General features: G+C 47.8%; 2 protein-coding genes across 2 annotated transcripts; one reads left to right on the plus strand and one right to left on the minus strand.

The window, feature by feature from the left end:
- Positions 1-6,190: 6,190 nt before the first annotated feature.
- On the minus strand, positions 6,191-6,859 carry LOC124694195 (mitochondrial import inner membrane translocase subunit TIM23-1-like). Its single transcript, XM_047227212.1, has one exon. It carries the CDS (start codon positions 6,857-6,859, stop codon positions 6,266-6,268), a length of 594 nt encoding a protein of 197 aa, XP_047083168.1. The 3' UTR covers positions 6,191-6,265.
- A 4,931-nt stretch (positions 6,860-11,790) lies between these two features.
- LOC124694218 (early nodulin-like protein 1) lies at positions 11,791-12,411 on the plus strand. The gene has a single exon (XM_047227232.1). The coding sequence runs from the start codon at positions 11,791-11,793 to the stop codon at positions 12,409-12,411; it is 621 nt and encodes a 206-aa protein (XP_047083188.1).
- The last annotated feature ends 5,255 nt before the right edge of the window (positions 12,412-17,666 follow it).

The raw sequence follows: 17,666 nt of genomic DNA on the forward strand, positions 1-17,666 counted from the left end.
TGCGGCAGAAAATTTTAGGCTTACACATTTGGGAAAATGGCCGTCCTGTTGGAAAGGACTGTGTATTATTAGGTCGAGTAATTCGTCATGTTGCCATTTGCTGCTTTTCATGAATCTGTAACCAAAACATATACTTAACAGGATTCCCTCAGAAGCGTATTCCTGTTAACATTTCGATATACGATATATGTTATACTTCCAAAGATCTGGTGATATTCTTCGCCGCTACAAATCTCAGGTTCCTATATACTGACACCACGAAATGAAAGATAAAACAACTCGGAAGCTGCTGCTCATTGTAATAGCTGTACTACTACCAAAAAAAAAAAAAAAAACTGGTGATACCCTTTTGCTACTACTAATTTCAGTATCCTATTGACACCGAGGAAATGAACTGAAAGGTGCAGCAATTCAGAACCTACAGCTCACTGTATTAACATCTGGAAGTAAGAGACTGGGAAACGACTGGGAACTGAGGAAATTGAGCAATCGACATGATCTGATAAAGATCAAAGCGTAAAAGGGAAGCAGCAAATGATTGCAGAAGTCACAAAACATTATCAGTGATGATCGGCACGGGACATATAATCTACTTGACACTGGAGCACAGTTTACTATTAAACTCCAGTGAGACATCATTGCACAAGAAAGAATGATCATAGGAATTGAATAAGGGATTAAGGAGAAATGCAGAATAGTCAGGTCATCAGAATGCATCGCTCAAAATCAAAATCAAAAGCTCAACTTTTTTACAAATTCAATTTAAGCCAAATAGCAATACAGACCTCCAGTGTGAGTAAAAATGAATTGTAACATCTGCGGGACACATAATTAAGGTTAGTCACAAAACCTGGAACATCAAGAATATAATACCCAGCGGCATAGCAATAACTCTTTCCCATTGGCTTCAGAACATACAGACATGAAAAGCCATATACGGTTGCAGTAGAGCGACATCTGTAATGTACACTAAGATGCCTGTTGGGGACTCGGGGTGAGCTGTCGGTGTGGAAAAATGAGCAAGAAGATCATACTTGTGCGAGGGATATAGGCAGAAATACCATGTAATATGTGATATAAAGCTAAATGATAGTACAAAACTTAGCTCAATGGTCCTTGCAACAGAGTGCATATCATTGTCAAAATTGCTATGTGTATATCATTGTCATCATCTTATCATGGGATGGAAGGCATGAACCACGCCGGTGGTGGCCAGCACGGATACTGCCCGAGCCCCTCAAGATCCTCCACCGTGCCGTCCTTGAGGCAGAACACCCCGACGCCACGGTGGTCCTCATCTTCATAGTGGCTGCTTCCCTTGTAGACGTCGTGCGGTGATGCGTGAATCAGATCATCCTCGGTGTAGTAGACATGGCCGGGCTTGAGCTCTGGGTGCACCCTCGTTGACACGTAGAGTGACTCGTTTGCCCCGACGAACAGCGCGGCGTCGCCGATGTCGTCCGTCCCCTTCCACTGCGCTCCGTCCAGGACCAGCACCTTGAAGGAGCACGCCCACCTCTTGCACCCGTCTGTGGCCCTCTTCCAGCCCTTGAGCACCACCATCAGCCGCCCGCCTGGCACCACCACGAGGTACTTGCGGCGCCACGCGGTGTTACCGGAGGCATTGCCAATCCTCGGCGTGACAGCCGCGCTCGTGAAATCGCCGGCATGGGCGTCGTGCTCCCACACCTCCACCGTGCCGGAGCACATGACGGAGTAGAACCTGCCGTTGTAGTGGACTGCGTCCTCGACGCCCTCGCGCGAGGGCGCCAGCCTCCACGCGGCGTCCTCCGCCGTCGCAAACGCCGGGACGCCAAACCGCTCGTCCGTGATCAGCATGGCGGCGCCGCCGGGGAAGGCCGAGAGGACGACCTTGCGGTAAAGATGGCTGCGCATCATCCCGGGTACCAGACAGAACATCGCATGCGGCTCGCAGACGCCGTTGTACGGGGGACCTGGGACGAAGGGTTTTAGTTCGGAGACGAAGAGAGAACGCCCGAAGCGCTCCTCGAGGCAGGGGATGGTTGTGATGGCCGGGAGCGCGCGCTGCTCGCCGGTGACCGGGTTGACGACGTGCATCCCGGCGCGGGCATCGGCGGTGACAAGCCACCCGCCCGAGGAGCCCAGGACAGCGTGGCCGCGCAGGGAGGGGTCCATGGCGCGCACGGCGGCGGCGCGGCGGTCGACGGGGGAGAAGAGCGTGACGGTCTCCAGGGTCTCGCCGGGGAGAACAAGCCACGGCGCCTCAGGCTTGAACGCGTCGCGGGACTGGCGGAAGACCGACGCGAAAGCGAGGCGGTCGAGGATGCTAAGGCGGCCATGGATATTCGCCAGCATGTCCGGCGAGAGATTGATACTGTGACGGCCGGCAACGGCGCCGCCGGCGCCGCCTGTTTGGTCGCGCGACATTGGAGAGATCGATTTGAAGACCTATCGGGTTGCGGCTGACCTCGTTTTATCGGCGTAAATATCGGGAATAACTAGGATATGTAAAGGTAGGACCGGCACCAGTCCCCAATTCTTAACAAACAAGATGATGTACCATCTATTGTTTTGCACCACCGCACATAATGTATGAATTGGAAATTGGAAATCAATTGGAAACTGGACAAATATATCTACATCAAAGTTGCCTAAAGTGCACCACAAGATATGACTACAAGGGAGTACATTGCGAAAAACTCCAACAGCACCTATAATTCAAAAAATTTAAACACACATTTCTAAGATTCTTAAAAATCAACAAAAAAATATGGTAGTGAGAGTACATTACAAAGGCACGCCAAATTTTTTGGGAGAAAATACATTTTATTTTAGGCTACACAAAAAAGACACGTTTCTCACAGTTTTCTTTGTTACGTACACCTATATAAAGCCAGAAATTTCTCTTTTTTTTGGTAGCTCAAAATAGAAACCATATTTCTACCAAAACTTCACACGAGTGTTTAATACATGTATATGTACTCGCGGAATAAATTTTGTGATTTTTTGAAACAAAAAAGTGCAATTTGCAACAACAAAAAAAGGACCACGGGTGCTCGAGAGCACCAAATCCGTGTTCCATTGCGACTATCATGAGTCAGTAACCAAAACATATTCCTGACAGAGTTCCCGGAGAGCACGCCAGATAACATTTACATTCCTACTGACACCCGGAAATGAACTAGAAGACACGGGAATTCGGAAACTACTGCTCTGCATCAGTTGATAGGCGAACAAGCTGGTAACTCTGGAAATGAAGTTGCTGACCTACACCAATTACTCTTATTCAAACAGATATGGAGAATACTAACACAGAGTGCTTTCGTATCTACACAACTAGCAATTTCCCAAATGGGTAAACGTAACTTTTTCAACTCAAACAAAATAATTTCAAAGGTAAAGAATCACAAGGTCATTACGACATTAGGTAAGCAATGGGTGCAAAGCCATCTGCTGCTGTTTTCGGAAAAGCCTAGAGCAGAAGAAGCTAGCTTTTTCATGTTGTCATCTGTTGCTGTTCAGCACCAACAGAACGGATGACTCGCAAACCGACCATGAAATCGTACATCAGAAATACCTTGACAAGGTAACATTTGAATATGATTCTGTACCCAAAACATATCACAGAAAGAGTTCCCTGAAGTGTACATAGGCCAGCTCACATTCGTGTAGAACAGCACCTCTGCTGCCAAAAAAAACTCTGGTGATACGCTTTCCTGCTACTAATTTAAGGTTCCTGTTGACATCAAGTAAATGAACTGAAAGATGCAGCAATTCAGAACCTACTGCTCACTGTATTAACATCTCCAAGTAAGAGGTTGGGACACAACAGAGAACACAAGCAATTGAGCAATCAGCATGGTCTGACAAAGATCAAAGACTAAAATGGAAGCAGCAAATGCCTGCAATCAGTCGCAAATCATAACCGGTGATGATAGGCATAGTACATATAATCTACTTGACACGGCAAAAAGTGTGAGTACGATTCATTATACTCCATATAAAGCTAGTGAGACATCATTGCACAAGAACGAGCAAACAGGAGTGACGATATACAGCAGCAGCTTCAAAATTAAGACTAGACACCATGGAACACAAGAATATAATACCCGGTGACATAAGATGACGGTATCAGATTCAGATGCAGAACTCGCAAAAATGAAAATCAATGTATATGGTTGCATAGAGCAAACACGATCCAGCTATCTTGGAGAGTATTAGTCTATGCTACAGATGAGAATAAGCAAATACGTGTGAGCTACCAGGATCTAAATGGGCAAAAGGACCATACTGCTTGTATAAGGGATATAGGGAGAATGCAAAACTTGAACCGAATGCATCACTCAAAAGCAAAATTCAAAAGCTCACCTTTACAAATTCAAGTTATGCCAAATAGCAATACAGAACTCCAGCGTGAGTAAGCATTGTAAAATGAGCAGGCGCCAAGTTAAGACTAGTCACAACTTATGCCAAATAGCAATACAGAACTCCAGAGTGAGTAAAAATGCATTGTAAAATCAGCAGGGTACAAAATTAAGACTTGTCGCAACCCTGGAACATCAAGAATATAACACTCCACGACATAGTAATAACGCAATTGCCAATTGGCTTCAGATCCAAATACAAGACATACAAACATGAAAACCATGTATGGTTGCAATAGGCACACGCAATCTGATCATCTTTGGAGAGTATTAATGTAGACACAGATGCCTATCCAAGAGCTGTCAGGATCGATTTAGGCAACAAGATCGTACTTGTTTGAGGGATACACAAGGAGGAATACTATAAAATTATGCGATACAAACGCATTGTTTAATACCAGAATGAAAAAAAAAATCTCAGCTTTTCCATGAAATGAAGTAATAATTTAAAATAGCGGTTCATAGTTCCACTGTTAGTAACAGTCCATTGTTAAAACACCAGAACACAAAACGCTCAAATTTTGATGAATTCAAGTATAATTCCAAATAGCATTACAGCAAGAATACAATCTACAGAAAGATAAAACCTGACATAACTACCTGCGAAGTGCATTGATGTACACAAAAGATGCACACGCAAATACATCTGAGCTGCAAGAATCCAGAAGTGCATGATGACCTTTCTTGTAAGTGTGATACAGGGAGAAATGCAAAATCATCATGTGGTCCAAATGCATCGTTGAAACCAAAAATTGCAAAAGCTCACCCCTTTTACATCGTGTGACTAACAATGTACTGTTCAATACCAGGACCCCAAAAGCTCAACTTTTTCATGAATTCAAGTTATGTGAAATAGTAGTAAAGATCAGAGGAAGCCTAGCTAACAGTAACATGTAGTACAGTAGTAACAAAAGCTTAACTTGGTTACAAATTCAAGTTCGTATTAGAAATAGTAGTACAGCATTCCAGTGTGAACAAAATGTGTTGCCACATCAGGAGGATGCAAAAGGCACAATTTTTTCATGATGATATAACATAATAAGCACCATAGTGTCGAGAAGATGACCCTTCCCAAATAATTAATTATACTGTTCAATACCAGGACACCCAAAGCTCAACTTTTTCATTAGCAGTATGGCATTTCAATAACAATAATTTATGCAGAAAGATAAGAGAAAGCCTTATTAACAATAACATTTAGTAACAAAAGCTTAACTTGGTTTCAAATTCAAGTTCGTATTAGAAATAGTATTACAGCATTCCACTGTGAGCAAAATGCGTTGGTACATCAGGAGAATGCAAAATGCTCAATTTTTTTCATGAATTCAGCTTATCCCAAATAGCAGTATAGCATTCCAGCAAAAAAATAACATGAGCAGAACTAGTAGAGGAAGACTTGCTTAACCTACCATTCCATGGACAATCATTTCATGACAAGAGAAGCGAGCACCACAATAATCTAGCCAAACTAGACTACAATGAATATTACATCCCACAATGTCCTGGACTGGCCAGCATGATGCAAACGTATGTAAGTATTATTGTGTCGACACTCGCTAGCTAACTAAGTAAGGTGTAGTACACCTGAAGAAGATGTTACACTGCAAGGCATGTCAAAAAATTGCTGATCATCTGACGCTGATCAGCATCGTTTTGTTACAGATGATATAACATAATAAGCATTGTAGTGTCGGGAAGATGACCCTTCCCAAATAATTAATTAACCGCCACTAGTAGTAGAGCAACAAAAGAAGAAATGGCATCCTCGGCCCCAACTGATCTGACTGATTCGATCACAGCAGCAGCAGCAGCAGCGGAGAGGAAAGTGATACTGTAGTACCGAAGTGGTTGTAGAGGGATCAGAGGGCGAACTGGTATCTCTTGGCGGCCTGCTTGGCGGCGAGGGCGGCGCCGGCGAGGACCCCACCGACGGCGCCGGCGACGGCGGCGGAGCGGGGCCCGTTGGCGGCCCGGAAGAGCGCGCCGGTGCCGAGGCCCGCGACGACGCTGTTGACCCAGTCGTCCTGGCCGTCGCGCGCGGCGACCATGCCGCTCTCCATCCCGGCGTAGAGGAGGCCGATGACGCCGAGCCGGTTGCCGACGCGGCGGCCGGCGGCGCCGCACGAGTTGAGGACGCGGTTGGCGCGGATCTTGGCGGTGTCGGCCGGCTCGGCGCCGGCGGCGGCCTCGCGGAGGCCGAGGGCGGCGCCGGCGAGGGCGCCGGAGAGGTAGCCGATGCCGGTGTAGTAGGTGAGGTTCTCGCCCCAGGAGCGGCGCTGCACGAGCGCCTCCTCCTGGAAGAGGAACTCCGGGGAGGTGGGCAGGTCGTAGAGGTTCTTGTAGGGGATGTTGAGGTCCTGGTACGGGTTGTAGAGCCGGCGGCCGGTGCCGTCCGTGGCGGGCTCGTCGCGGCGCGGGGCGGATCCCGATGGGTGCAGCCGCGGATCGGCCATGGCGGCGGCGCGGGCGGCGTGGGAGGCAAGAAAGGGAGGTGGAGGAGGAGGAGGGTTTGGGCACGCAGCTGGTGACGGACCGCGTATATTCGGGACGGGAATGGTCGTTTCCCGATTTGTGGAGAGGACGGGGAGAAGGGTCTGGAGTTTGGGCTCGTGGGCCTATGATGGGCCTCTAACAGAATGCCTCTGAGATCTAGTCCAGCGGCCACACGCATAGTGATTGGCTGTTCGCGGAGACGCATACTTAGTCCAAATATGCGTCGAGTTTGCACCTCAACGGACGTTGCACGGATGGAGTGTCCGTCGAATCTCACGTAAGACCCGCATGTCAGTGGCTGGGACGCCGCTAACATTCTCGCCAGTGGTCATTTCCAGCTCGAGAAATCAAAGTTAACCGGCGCCAACACTCCAGTCCATTGCGATGTACGTCCTCGTTGCCGCAGCCACCATGGATTCCGAGGGAACCCTCACAGCCACCGCCCCAAACTCCCCCATAGACACCACCACAGCCCCAATGATGACCGCATCTCCAAGCGACTCAAAGTGTGTCGCCACCGGCGGACAGGAAGCTAAGCCGAAGGCGCCAAAGAAGTTGATGTTGAAGGAGGAGAAAGGCGGCAGCGAAGCGTCGCGGCCGGCGCAAGAATCTGAAAGAGAGAAATGCAGCGGCCGCCGCCGCTTAGCATGCGCAGGCCGCCTCCCAAATGGCGTGGCAGATGTAGGTGAAAGCCAGCGCCCACATAGGACTCCATCCTGGCCTCCATCTGAGCCTAGCGGAGGCCATGCTCTTCGTCAAGCAAGAGAGGATCGTGGGTGTCACTCCCTCGGCCTCGTCGCTGAGCTCGGTAAGTTCCGTCCTGGAACGCATGCACCCTCGCAGGTCCATGCGGCGTCTCGGTTCGCCTCCGGCGCTGCGTCGGTACACTTCAATGGGGCCCCAGTTCCCGACCTGAATCAGGCCACAGAAGACGGGTCAGGTCCTGGAGGAGAGTATGCCGGTGCCCCGCACCCTATTTGAGGAAATGACACCATCTGCCCCGACGATGGACGACCCGGTACATTTGCTCTCTCAGTGTCTCTCTCTACCGTGTGTCATCCGTCTGACGTCCGGTGATTCGTATGCCTATTGGACGGGGCACAATGAGGGCGATCCAGGCATGATCTTCGTGGCGGCTTCGGCGGCGAAGGCGGCATCGGGACAGGGACGCAGGATCATTGGGCACAGACGCAGGATGGGGTGGACATCGATACCAGCCCACGCATGCAACAACCGCCTGCGTCGATGCCGATGAGGAGGCGCCAACAGGGCTTGTCCTGACCAGGGATGATGCTGGCAAGAAGAAGGGGAGAGCCATAGGACCAGCGACTTCAGTGATGACGAGGACAAATGTTTGTGCGATGCATGGCTCGCGACCAGCCATGACTGCATAAATGGTGCTCAGCAAAAGGGCAATGTCTACTGGGCCAAGTGGTCGAAGAGTACGAAGAGAGAAAGCTTCATGCGCCCTACGAGATGCGTAGCGAATGCACGGAAGATTCAATCAGAAAAAGATAGAACTACATCAAACAAGAGACCTCCAAGTTCTGCGTCGCCGTCGATCATGTTGTTGCCTACCCCGAGAGCGGCAGGGGCGTGATGGCACTGGTAAGTAACGGGCATGATCATTCAATCTATCTATGCGGCATTTTGCAGATCATAAACCTACCTTTTCGCTATTTAAGGTACCTAGGACCTTGGAGAAGTTCAAGGCAACACATAAGAAGGACTTCTATATGGTCCATTGTTGGAAGAAGCTGATGGACGCCATCAAACTAGAGGATTGGCTATGTGGCCTACCAGGAAGCTATCAAGAATGGGATAGCCACGTTGGTCGTCGACTGCGAAGACGACGATCCTGGGCAGAAAGCTCTTCAACCTCGTCCCCGGGGCCATAAGTCGACCAAGGCCGATCTTGCCCGGCGTTCAGCTAAACCTTGGAGAAGATCATGGCAGACTCTCAAGCCGCTCTGGACAAAAGGAACGAGAAAAAGCGTCTAGAAAAATAAGCCGCGGTTCCATCTACCTCAACCTCACCAAAGAGATCATTGGATAGACGTCGAGGCTAAAAAGGCAGACGCCAAAGCTAAAATGCGTGACGCCGAGGCCAGAAGGATGGACGTTGAGGCCAAGATCCGGGCAGAGGACACAAGGATCATGTTGGCCGACTTGAGCAACATGGACGATGACACCAGAGCCTGGTTCGTGAAGAAGCGCGCCGAAATCCACGCGCGAGACGCCTGATCTACGACCCCATTGTCAACCAACATGGAATTTTTTTAAACTATATTTGATGTTCTGACCATGTTTGGGCATCTTTTAGACTAAATTTTGTGCCGTACCTTGTGTACAATATGATAAACTTATTTGAGACCTCAATTTGAGCCAATATGATGGCCATATGTTCATGATATTTGTTTGTTTCTCATGTTTTCCGATATTTCAGAAAAAAATAATCTACAGTCAATATGCGTCGAGCCGCTGGAGACACCCTTCAGTGCAAACGGACGCATAACCATTTTCACGTTCGTGAGCCAACGAAATCAGACGTAGGCGATCAATTTTGACGTCCAAAATACGTCAACCCGCTGGAGATACCTCTAGGTTGGGGGATATTCGTCTGTACGGCCTACGGCCTAGTAGATGAAAACGGTGGATGTCGGCATGGTGGCGTCAAATCCTGGCGAACGGGGTACACGGACACGGTACTCCGTACAGAGTACTCCATCCGTGCGTATTTAAAAAGCATCTCTGTCGAATTTGGAATTTCACCCCCAAAAAAATCTGACCGTTTCTAGTTTTCGAGACGGACAAGGAAACCGAGTCTGATCCGATCTAGGATCTCCGCGATTATATCTTCACAAGCAGTAGATCCTATGTTAATCATAGTGTTTTTTGGTGCATCTACTCGGCTACAATGGGCCTGAAGACCACAAATAAGGCACTGCATAGCGCCACGGCGGACACTGCGAAGCTGCTACAAAGACGCACCGCCCCGAATAAGTCAACTCGCAAGAGATTCCGAAGGCCAGCCATCCCTGAGATGCCAGACGACCTTGTATGGGAGATCCTGGTCCGACTCCCAGTGAGACCTCTCCTGCGGTTCAAGTCCGTGTGCAGGGCCTGGCACGCCACCATCTCCAGCCGATCCTTCACCAGCACGCACCTCCAGCGCGCAGTGTCCGACCACCGGTGCCATCCGCGTTTCCTGCTCACCCCATATTTCCTCGCGAAAGGGTCGACCAGCATCAGCCTATACACATGGCAAAAGGGCCAAGCCAGCACGAGCCTCGCATACACGCTGGACTTCTTCGAGGGGGCTTCGGCGCAAGTTTACCTGCTTGGACATTGCAACGGGCTCGTGCTGGTTCCCACGAGCACCAAGATCTACGTCCTCAACCCCTCCACCAGGGAGCTTCTCACGCTGCCCGAGAGCATCCGCAGCGTGCTGCAGCCGTCCTCCATATGCCGCAACGTTGTTGGTTTTGGTCTTGATCCGTGTACGAACAAGTACAAGGTCGTTCGGTTCTTTAACTATTCAGCGAATGAGGCCCGGATGGGGATGGAGATCTGTACCATCGGTGAAACCGGCGGAGGTTGGAGGCGCAGTGGTGTGGATCCGCCGTACCCTGTTGGCGGCTGGCAAACCGCTACACTCTTCCATGGTTCTCTTTTCTGGATCCTCCATGGGCCCGGTCTCATACATTCTCCAGGGAGCCGGTTGCTTCGTTTTTGCTTGAAAGAGGAAGTATTTAGCTTAACTATGCAGTCCCATGCCCTGATCTTGACCATGACGACTTCGCCTTAAATGAGCTAGGTGGTGAGTTGTGCCTAGCTCAATTCGACTCTTCTCAGCGAACGGTGCTCTGGATGACGAGCGATGCCGTGAACCCGCAGTGGTATCGCCGATGCATCATTGATGTTGATACCTCCCTCACCATATCGATCTCACAATGTGGAGTGCTTTTGGCAGATCTGCATCGAGTCTTCCAATATGATTTCCAAAGTAAGAAAGCAGAGGATGTGGCTCACTTGGATGGCCTAAAGTATGATGGACCTGGATCATGCGCCATAAACAATGCGTGTCAAAACTTGATGTACATCGGTGTACTTCCCTGCATTGAGAGTCTTGTTCCTATAGCCATTGCAACATGATAGGCATGAGTGTGGATCTTTATTTTTTGTGTAATAGTAAAAAAAGAAGTGCTAGGGTTCATTTTGTTTTTATATTTTATTCTGAGTAATATTGGAACCTTATGGATGTATATTCTTTCTGGCTTTAATTAAGTGGAAAACGGCTGATTCAATAAAATGTTGGCCAATCCGAGGTTGCCATTCTCCTCAAGGTTGCCATTCTCCATTTCTAGCCAAGTAGTACCACATACTACATAAGCAACATGAGTGACGATCAACAAGCGGTACAATATGGAAGGCAACAACAAAACATGCCGTATAGCATACAGATTTGGCGTGACAGAAACGGAGCCGAGCCTGGTATCCAAGAAGAAGCAACAATCTGGCCACCACTAGCACTAAACCCCACGCCTCTTCCATTCTTCTCATAAGTAACCGCCCCCAATGCTGCCACTTGGAAATCTAGAAGAAGAGAACAAGAGCTCACACCTCTGGATCCATTTGCTCCCATGTGATCGATGCCGCTGATGACAACTTGATAAGCACCAGCAGCTAGCCATTAGCCGGAAGCTAACCACGCAATGTAATGTACTCCGTACCACACGCTTCATCCCTAATCCTGTCACTTCATCGTCATAAATGCATTCTGCACTGGCGCTGCCGCGGCAGCTAGTCGAAGTCGGTGCACAGAAAGAAGCAGGCTGATCGATCGAGCTGAGGTGCGAGGTGGGAGAGGGATCAATTCGGACAATCGATGATGCCTAGGCCGTCGGCGTTGGCGTCGCAGGTGACCGCGGCGACGGCACTGCTGCTGGTGCTACTCCTGATCGACGGCTGCGTCGCCGGGACGCAGAAGGTGGGCGGGCTGGACGCGTGGGCGGTGCCGCCGGCGTCAAGGCCAGACTTGTATCTGCGGTGGGGCAAGTCCGCCCACGTCAGGCTCGGCGACTCCCTCATGTTCCTGTACCCGCCGGGCCACGACGACGTCGTCCAGGTCACGGCGCGGGCGGCCGCGCGCTGCAGCGTAAAGGCGCCGCTGCACAGGCTCGCCGACGGCAACTCCGTCTTCAACCTCACCGCGCCGGGGAGGGTGTACTACACCAGCACCCTGCCGGGACACTGCCGGAAGGGGCAGAGGCTGTCGCTCGACGTGCCCGCGGCCAACGGGACCTACCTGCCGCCGTCCGCGGACGACCTCGCCGCGCTCGCCTCGCTGGCCAAGCTGCCGCCGGCGGCGGCGCCTACCAAGGCCCTGCCGACGTTGGCTTCCCTCGACGACGATGACTCCGGCGCCGCGCCACCGGCTGCCCGCGCATCCGTTCTCGCTGCTGCTGTTGCCGCTCTGTGCTTTGCTCTACTCGTGTACAAGGAAACGTAACGGAACAGAGAAAAGGATACAGTCGGCCAAAAGCAAGTGCCCACAAACAGCTCATGCAACTTAGTGAAACACATGAAGTGGATATACATAAATTCGTATATTTACTAACTATAAAAGTAATAACGTGCCCAAAAGAACAATTAACATGACAGATGTCTTTGAAGTTACCATGGAGCGATTCATAAATAATTAGTAAATTGGTTTCCTCTAACTGGGAACATTTCAATGTTCAAAGTCCATAAACCAGATAAATAAAGACAATTGCGCCGTTTATCCTAGGTTATGACTCGAGATGATTGAGGAGGTACAATATCAATCAGATACATCTATGTTTGGGGTGACCATTTCTAGGGCGACTTACCAAATGTTATTATTTCTCAGTCCAGATTCATAACCATTTGGTTTAAGATCTTCAAATGTTCTTTTATTTGCACGATTCTTAGTGATCGGGTCAGAGGGTTATTCACGACGACTTAGGGTAGCAATATCATGTGAAACATTAACAATACCTAGTTCTAAAAAAAAAAATCAACAAACCGTGTTAACAAAACACTATAGTACCCTCTATGTAACAATGCATATCTAGGCACCCTTGTGTTCTTCCTGATCTGCACTGTTTTTTCCATTTCTCATACCTTAGATTGTCTTGCTACAATTATATTTTTAGTCGTGCAGCGCCGCTCACACCAATCAGACAAGGCAATGTCGTCGTAAGTGTCGTGTGCCCTTGTTGAAAGTCTTGAGTCGAAGCGATGTTTCGTGGATGGGAATTCCAAGTTCTACATTTGAGGTGCTAAACTTGGCAACAACAACATGCAAAGCGACAATTCTTTCTTGAAGACTTTGTCCAGGAGCATGGTACCTTTTTATGGGTGTCGTGATGTTTTGTTAATGGTTTGTCCCCGGTGATGTGTTTTGTGGTAGTTTTGAAGAAGATGACACAAGGTTAGTTCTACAAAAAAAAAGAACTTGACTTATACTCCCTCCGGTCGGATTAAATCGACGCGGAGGGAGCCAAAACTAGCTTACCGTTTCACTACAGTTGCGTCGATTAAATAAGTCCGGAGGTAGTATATATTAATCAAAGGAAGACATATTCATTACATTCTTGATTGAGCAGATCATCTACACAGGGGGTTGCTGAACCAATCATAAAACTCACGCACACCCCAGAACTCCCAATTTAGCCAACTCGTGTGCCACTTTGTTTGTCTATCTATTGATCTTAGATATAGTTACATCCTGCAGCACACTGCGAATGTTCTTTCTGTCCTTTGTTGTGTCCCCAATAGCAGATCTTCAACCATCTAAGTCATTGAGTTCCAAAATTAGGGCAGCACGGTTCTTTGAACTTTAAATGACTTTATTACCAGCAAAAAAGGGTACATCATCCAAAAGAGTATGGACTAAACATTCAGTGAGTTTTCAACAACAACTCACATGTGATCTACATTCCTATTTGATTGTTTTGGGTGTGGGTGAGATGAAACAAATGATATTTATACTAATCTTTCATACCTTTCATAATTTTTCTAGACAATTTAAGTGTTATATTTATCCTTAACCACATTATAATGTTGCTAAATTGATTATGGTAGTCATGGCAAGTCTCGAACCAAAGTTATTGTCCTTTTTTGAGAGGATGTCATGAAAAGATTGAGAAGGTTTCGCTTAAATGTGAGAGAAATACTTAATCACATGGCTACCGGATGAATTTATGACAATGTATTGTGTATTTGGGTATATTTAAATTATTTATATTTATACATAAAGCATACAATTTAATAAATATCTTCTAGTGTGTTATTAGGTACAAGAAAATAGAAAAGCCTAGAATTATAAGGTTTTATGAGGGTCCTACCATGTAATAGTTGGCATGTTGGTTTAATGATGTTTGTTGTGTCTTACATAGTTACCCGTTGTAGTTGCTTCAGTAAATTTTGACAATGTGTGCTTTATTTGAACGCGTCAATTCTTCTTCTCCTAGACTTCATTCTGTGTAAGGAAGGTAATTATGGTTTCCAATCTTCATTGTTGTAGCTAGAAATATATTTTATTGCTCTTTTTGTCCCCATTATACATAAAACGTGGCATAAACATGTATGCAAAATGTGACACCACCTCAGAATATCTCGATAAAATGTTGCATTATTGCATCAAGGCGCAAACATGTATGCAAAATGCATGCATCAAACCACCCCGAGCTGATACTTTTGCTCGTCCCTGAGAAAGTACAAGCTGGGAAAACATGATCCTCATGTTCAGGAAGTGCAAGCTGACATTCAAGGAGCACAAACGCCGTAATAACATGGTCATCATACAAGATATAAACCATTCAATGAGAACTCAAGAACTGGAACAGACTCACGGCCATTAGTTTTCTTCTAAGCCATTAATAGAACTTGACTATCAAGATCAAAACAAAATAAATAAAAAATAATTAAGGTCCTTAAGTCTCGCTTAAAACAATGAAAAATGTTCATGTTTAACAAAGTATTATAAAAGATTGAGATTTTTTCTTGCGTCATGACCATAAAGTAAGAGATATAAAACACTTGGATAAAATTTCTCTCGATGCAAACTTGAATAGGCTAATGCTCGATAATCTTTTTGCCTGGGATAACAATGCCATTAGACCCACCTTACAGCTCATATCCGAGATGTGAGTTCGTCTCCTTGAGTGTGGTATTCATGGTGCATCAACTTATTGGCCAATGGTGCGGCTTGTTCATCTAGATTTTTTTAAATGAAAGCAAAAGTTTTGTTTTACTTATACAATAATTAAGAAGAAAGTGCTAAGTTAATTAGGGGAAAGCTGGGCAAAAACTATGCAACACGCCAACACCCACGAGGACAAGCTCACGCGATCCCTAGGAACACCCAACCCTAAACTCGAAACACCACTGCATCAAGACCAGATGGCCTTTCACCACCGTCAGAGGAAAGATGTTGTGAATGTTATGTGAAAAGCAAACACACAAAAAGCTCGAACGTAGATGAAGAAGTGAACCCTCCGAGAAGTTGTGCTAAAGCGACGCTGAGACAACATCAAGACTCAAGAGCAACCTCCTCATCCACACGACACGAGGAAGAGGCCCTCAACCCTGACAAATTCCGTGGACGGCGCCCGACATCTAGCTGCTCCACCAAGCCAAGCGGGTCATCACCACCACCTTCCGAGACAGCTGCCCAAGATGCAACACTTACAAAGCAGAAAAGCCAAAGCCTTGGAAATCTTATAGCAATTGAAAATCAGGCTTCTAACCTAATCTAGACCTTGCATGAAGAAACAAGATCCGGACTACTCAATCCGTATCATGAATGTAATAAAAACAACAATGGCTGAAATAAAGAACTCTGTAACAAGGACAAGTCTTGTCCTGAAGATCTTGACCAGATGGATGGAGCAGTGGAAAAAAGGGTTGATCCAAGCTCCTGCCGCGGACGCCTAGCAGCCGTCGGATATTGTAGCACCAGGTATTGAACCTGGACGTGCACACATGTGCATACCAAGCTTAAAAAGACGCCGACGACGGGTGAAGCGATTACTAGAGCTTAACCTGGTTTGCTCTATCCAGAACTGCCGACCTCCGGGTCTGCGCGCGCAAAGCACACACGAAGTTGCTTGCTGACAAGTCGTGCCAAATCCTCCGCATTCCCCGTAACTAACCCACCAGCACTGTCGCGAACCGGTCCAGAAAATCCAGAGAAAATACAAAAAGGCTCTCGTCTCTCACCTCTGGATCCATGTGCTCCCATGTGCATGCAGCCTTGCCCTTGCGGCTTGCCGCCGGTGAGCACCAGCGCACGCCCATCTGGAGCCCCAAAAGAACACAGCCAGCTCTATGTGATTAGTGTCTATTGGGGCTATCTCCTTTTCGAGAAAAGACTATGATCTGGCGTTACAAAAAATTTCGAGAATACACCCTGGAAGGTGTATTAATATATAGAAGAAGGGGCAAAGAAGCCCGGCGACGCCGCAAGCGGCAAGTTCATGCTGCCAACATGGGGTGGCAGCTCCCCGACCCAAAGCCTACTCTCCTAATTGCCACCACAACTCCACCGGCTCCGGGAAGCCAAAGCTATCACTACGAAAGAGCCCAGCCTAGACGCCACCTTTCGTACTCCTCCCGATCTTCGTCTTGATCGCCAGGACCGCCGGCGTCGCCGAATTGAAGACGACATCATTCCTGTGTGTCCAGATGGACCAGAAAACCAGGATCAACGAAGTCCACAAGTCTCGCTGCGAGGCCCCTTGTCCAGGTCTAGAGGTCCACCAGGAGACCAGGTCCTCGTCAGCCGCAGGTAGCCACCCAAGCTTACCCCAACGGCTCAAAGCCCAGGTCCAAACTTCCCGAGCCACGACGCATCCTAGAAGCAGGTGCTGAACATGTTCCGTTAGCGACCCAACAACGGATTAGACATCTCTAACAGCTCGAACCATTTTAAACATCAAAAGTGTTCATTTTAGTCCGTTTGGATTAGATCGTAGACACAAAATCGCTCCTCTCACCGTCCTTGTCATTTGGGTCGAGGGCCTAACGACACCCGCGCTAGAGGTGACGGCGGTGGAGGGGTTGTGGCAGATATATATCTCGACGTGGCATCGTTGTGGGGTTCGTGGTAAGAGGGGATGGAGGTGGTAATGGTTGTACGGTGTGGACAAGAGGAGCTACGGTCGCTAGCCTTTAAAAAGAGACGCGGCCGCCATCGATGAGAGCGATAAACTATAACTATGTATGCCATTAATGATGGCGCCGAAGACCTGTGTCTTCCGCCAGTCCTATTGCAGCCGCTGCAAACAAGTGTTCCATTGATGGCGGAGTAGAGTATAGCGCGCGTAGGCGCTGAAGCGGCCGCTGTGACGCTTCTAGGTGGGTCGGATGTGGCAGGGAGAGGATACACGTGCGGTTCGTGTTGTGTCTGCATCGACGTATTTCCAACCTAAATTTAAGTTGAAAATAGATCAATGCGAATAGATCGGGCTCTGCACTCTCTTATCTCTTATGATCCTCTATCCACACGGACTTTACGTGGGTTAAATATGTAGATGCCCTTAGGACATGTATAATGGTTATATCTTAGCAATGCTACATAAGATAATTATGATGTAGAGGAGATACAAATAGAAAAAAAAAAGAAGTTTGCCTTCTCTTAGGTAAGATATATCATCATCTCTTAGCAACAATCTCTCGCGTGACATATTTAGAGATATTTTATGGGTGTGATTATTTCTCTGTTAACATCTTAGTCAG

The sequence above is a fragment of the Lolium rigidum genome, chromosome 3 (genome assembly GCF_022539505.1).
Source record: "Lolium rigidum isolate FL_2022 chromosome 3, APGP_CSIRO_Lrig_0.1, whole genome shotgun sequence".
Lineage (NCBI taxonomy): Eukaryota > Viridiplantae > Streptophyta > Magnoliopsida > Poales > Poaceae > Lolium > Lolium rigidum.

Coding starts and splice junctions, on each gene's coding strand:
- LOC124694195 (XM_047227212.1), bottom strand. CDS start 6,859: ATGGCCGATCCGCGGCTGCACCCATCGGGATCCGCCCCGCGCCGCGAC.
- LOC124694218 (XM_047227232.1), top strand. CDS start 11,791: ATGCCTAGGCCGTCGGCGTTGGCGTCGCAGGTGACCGCGGCGACGGCA.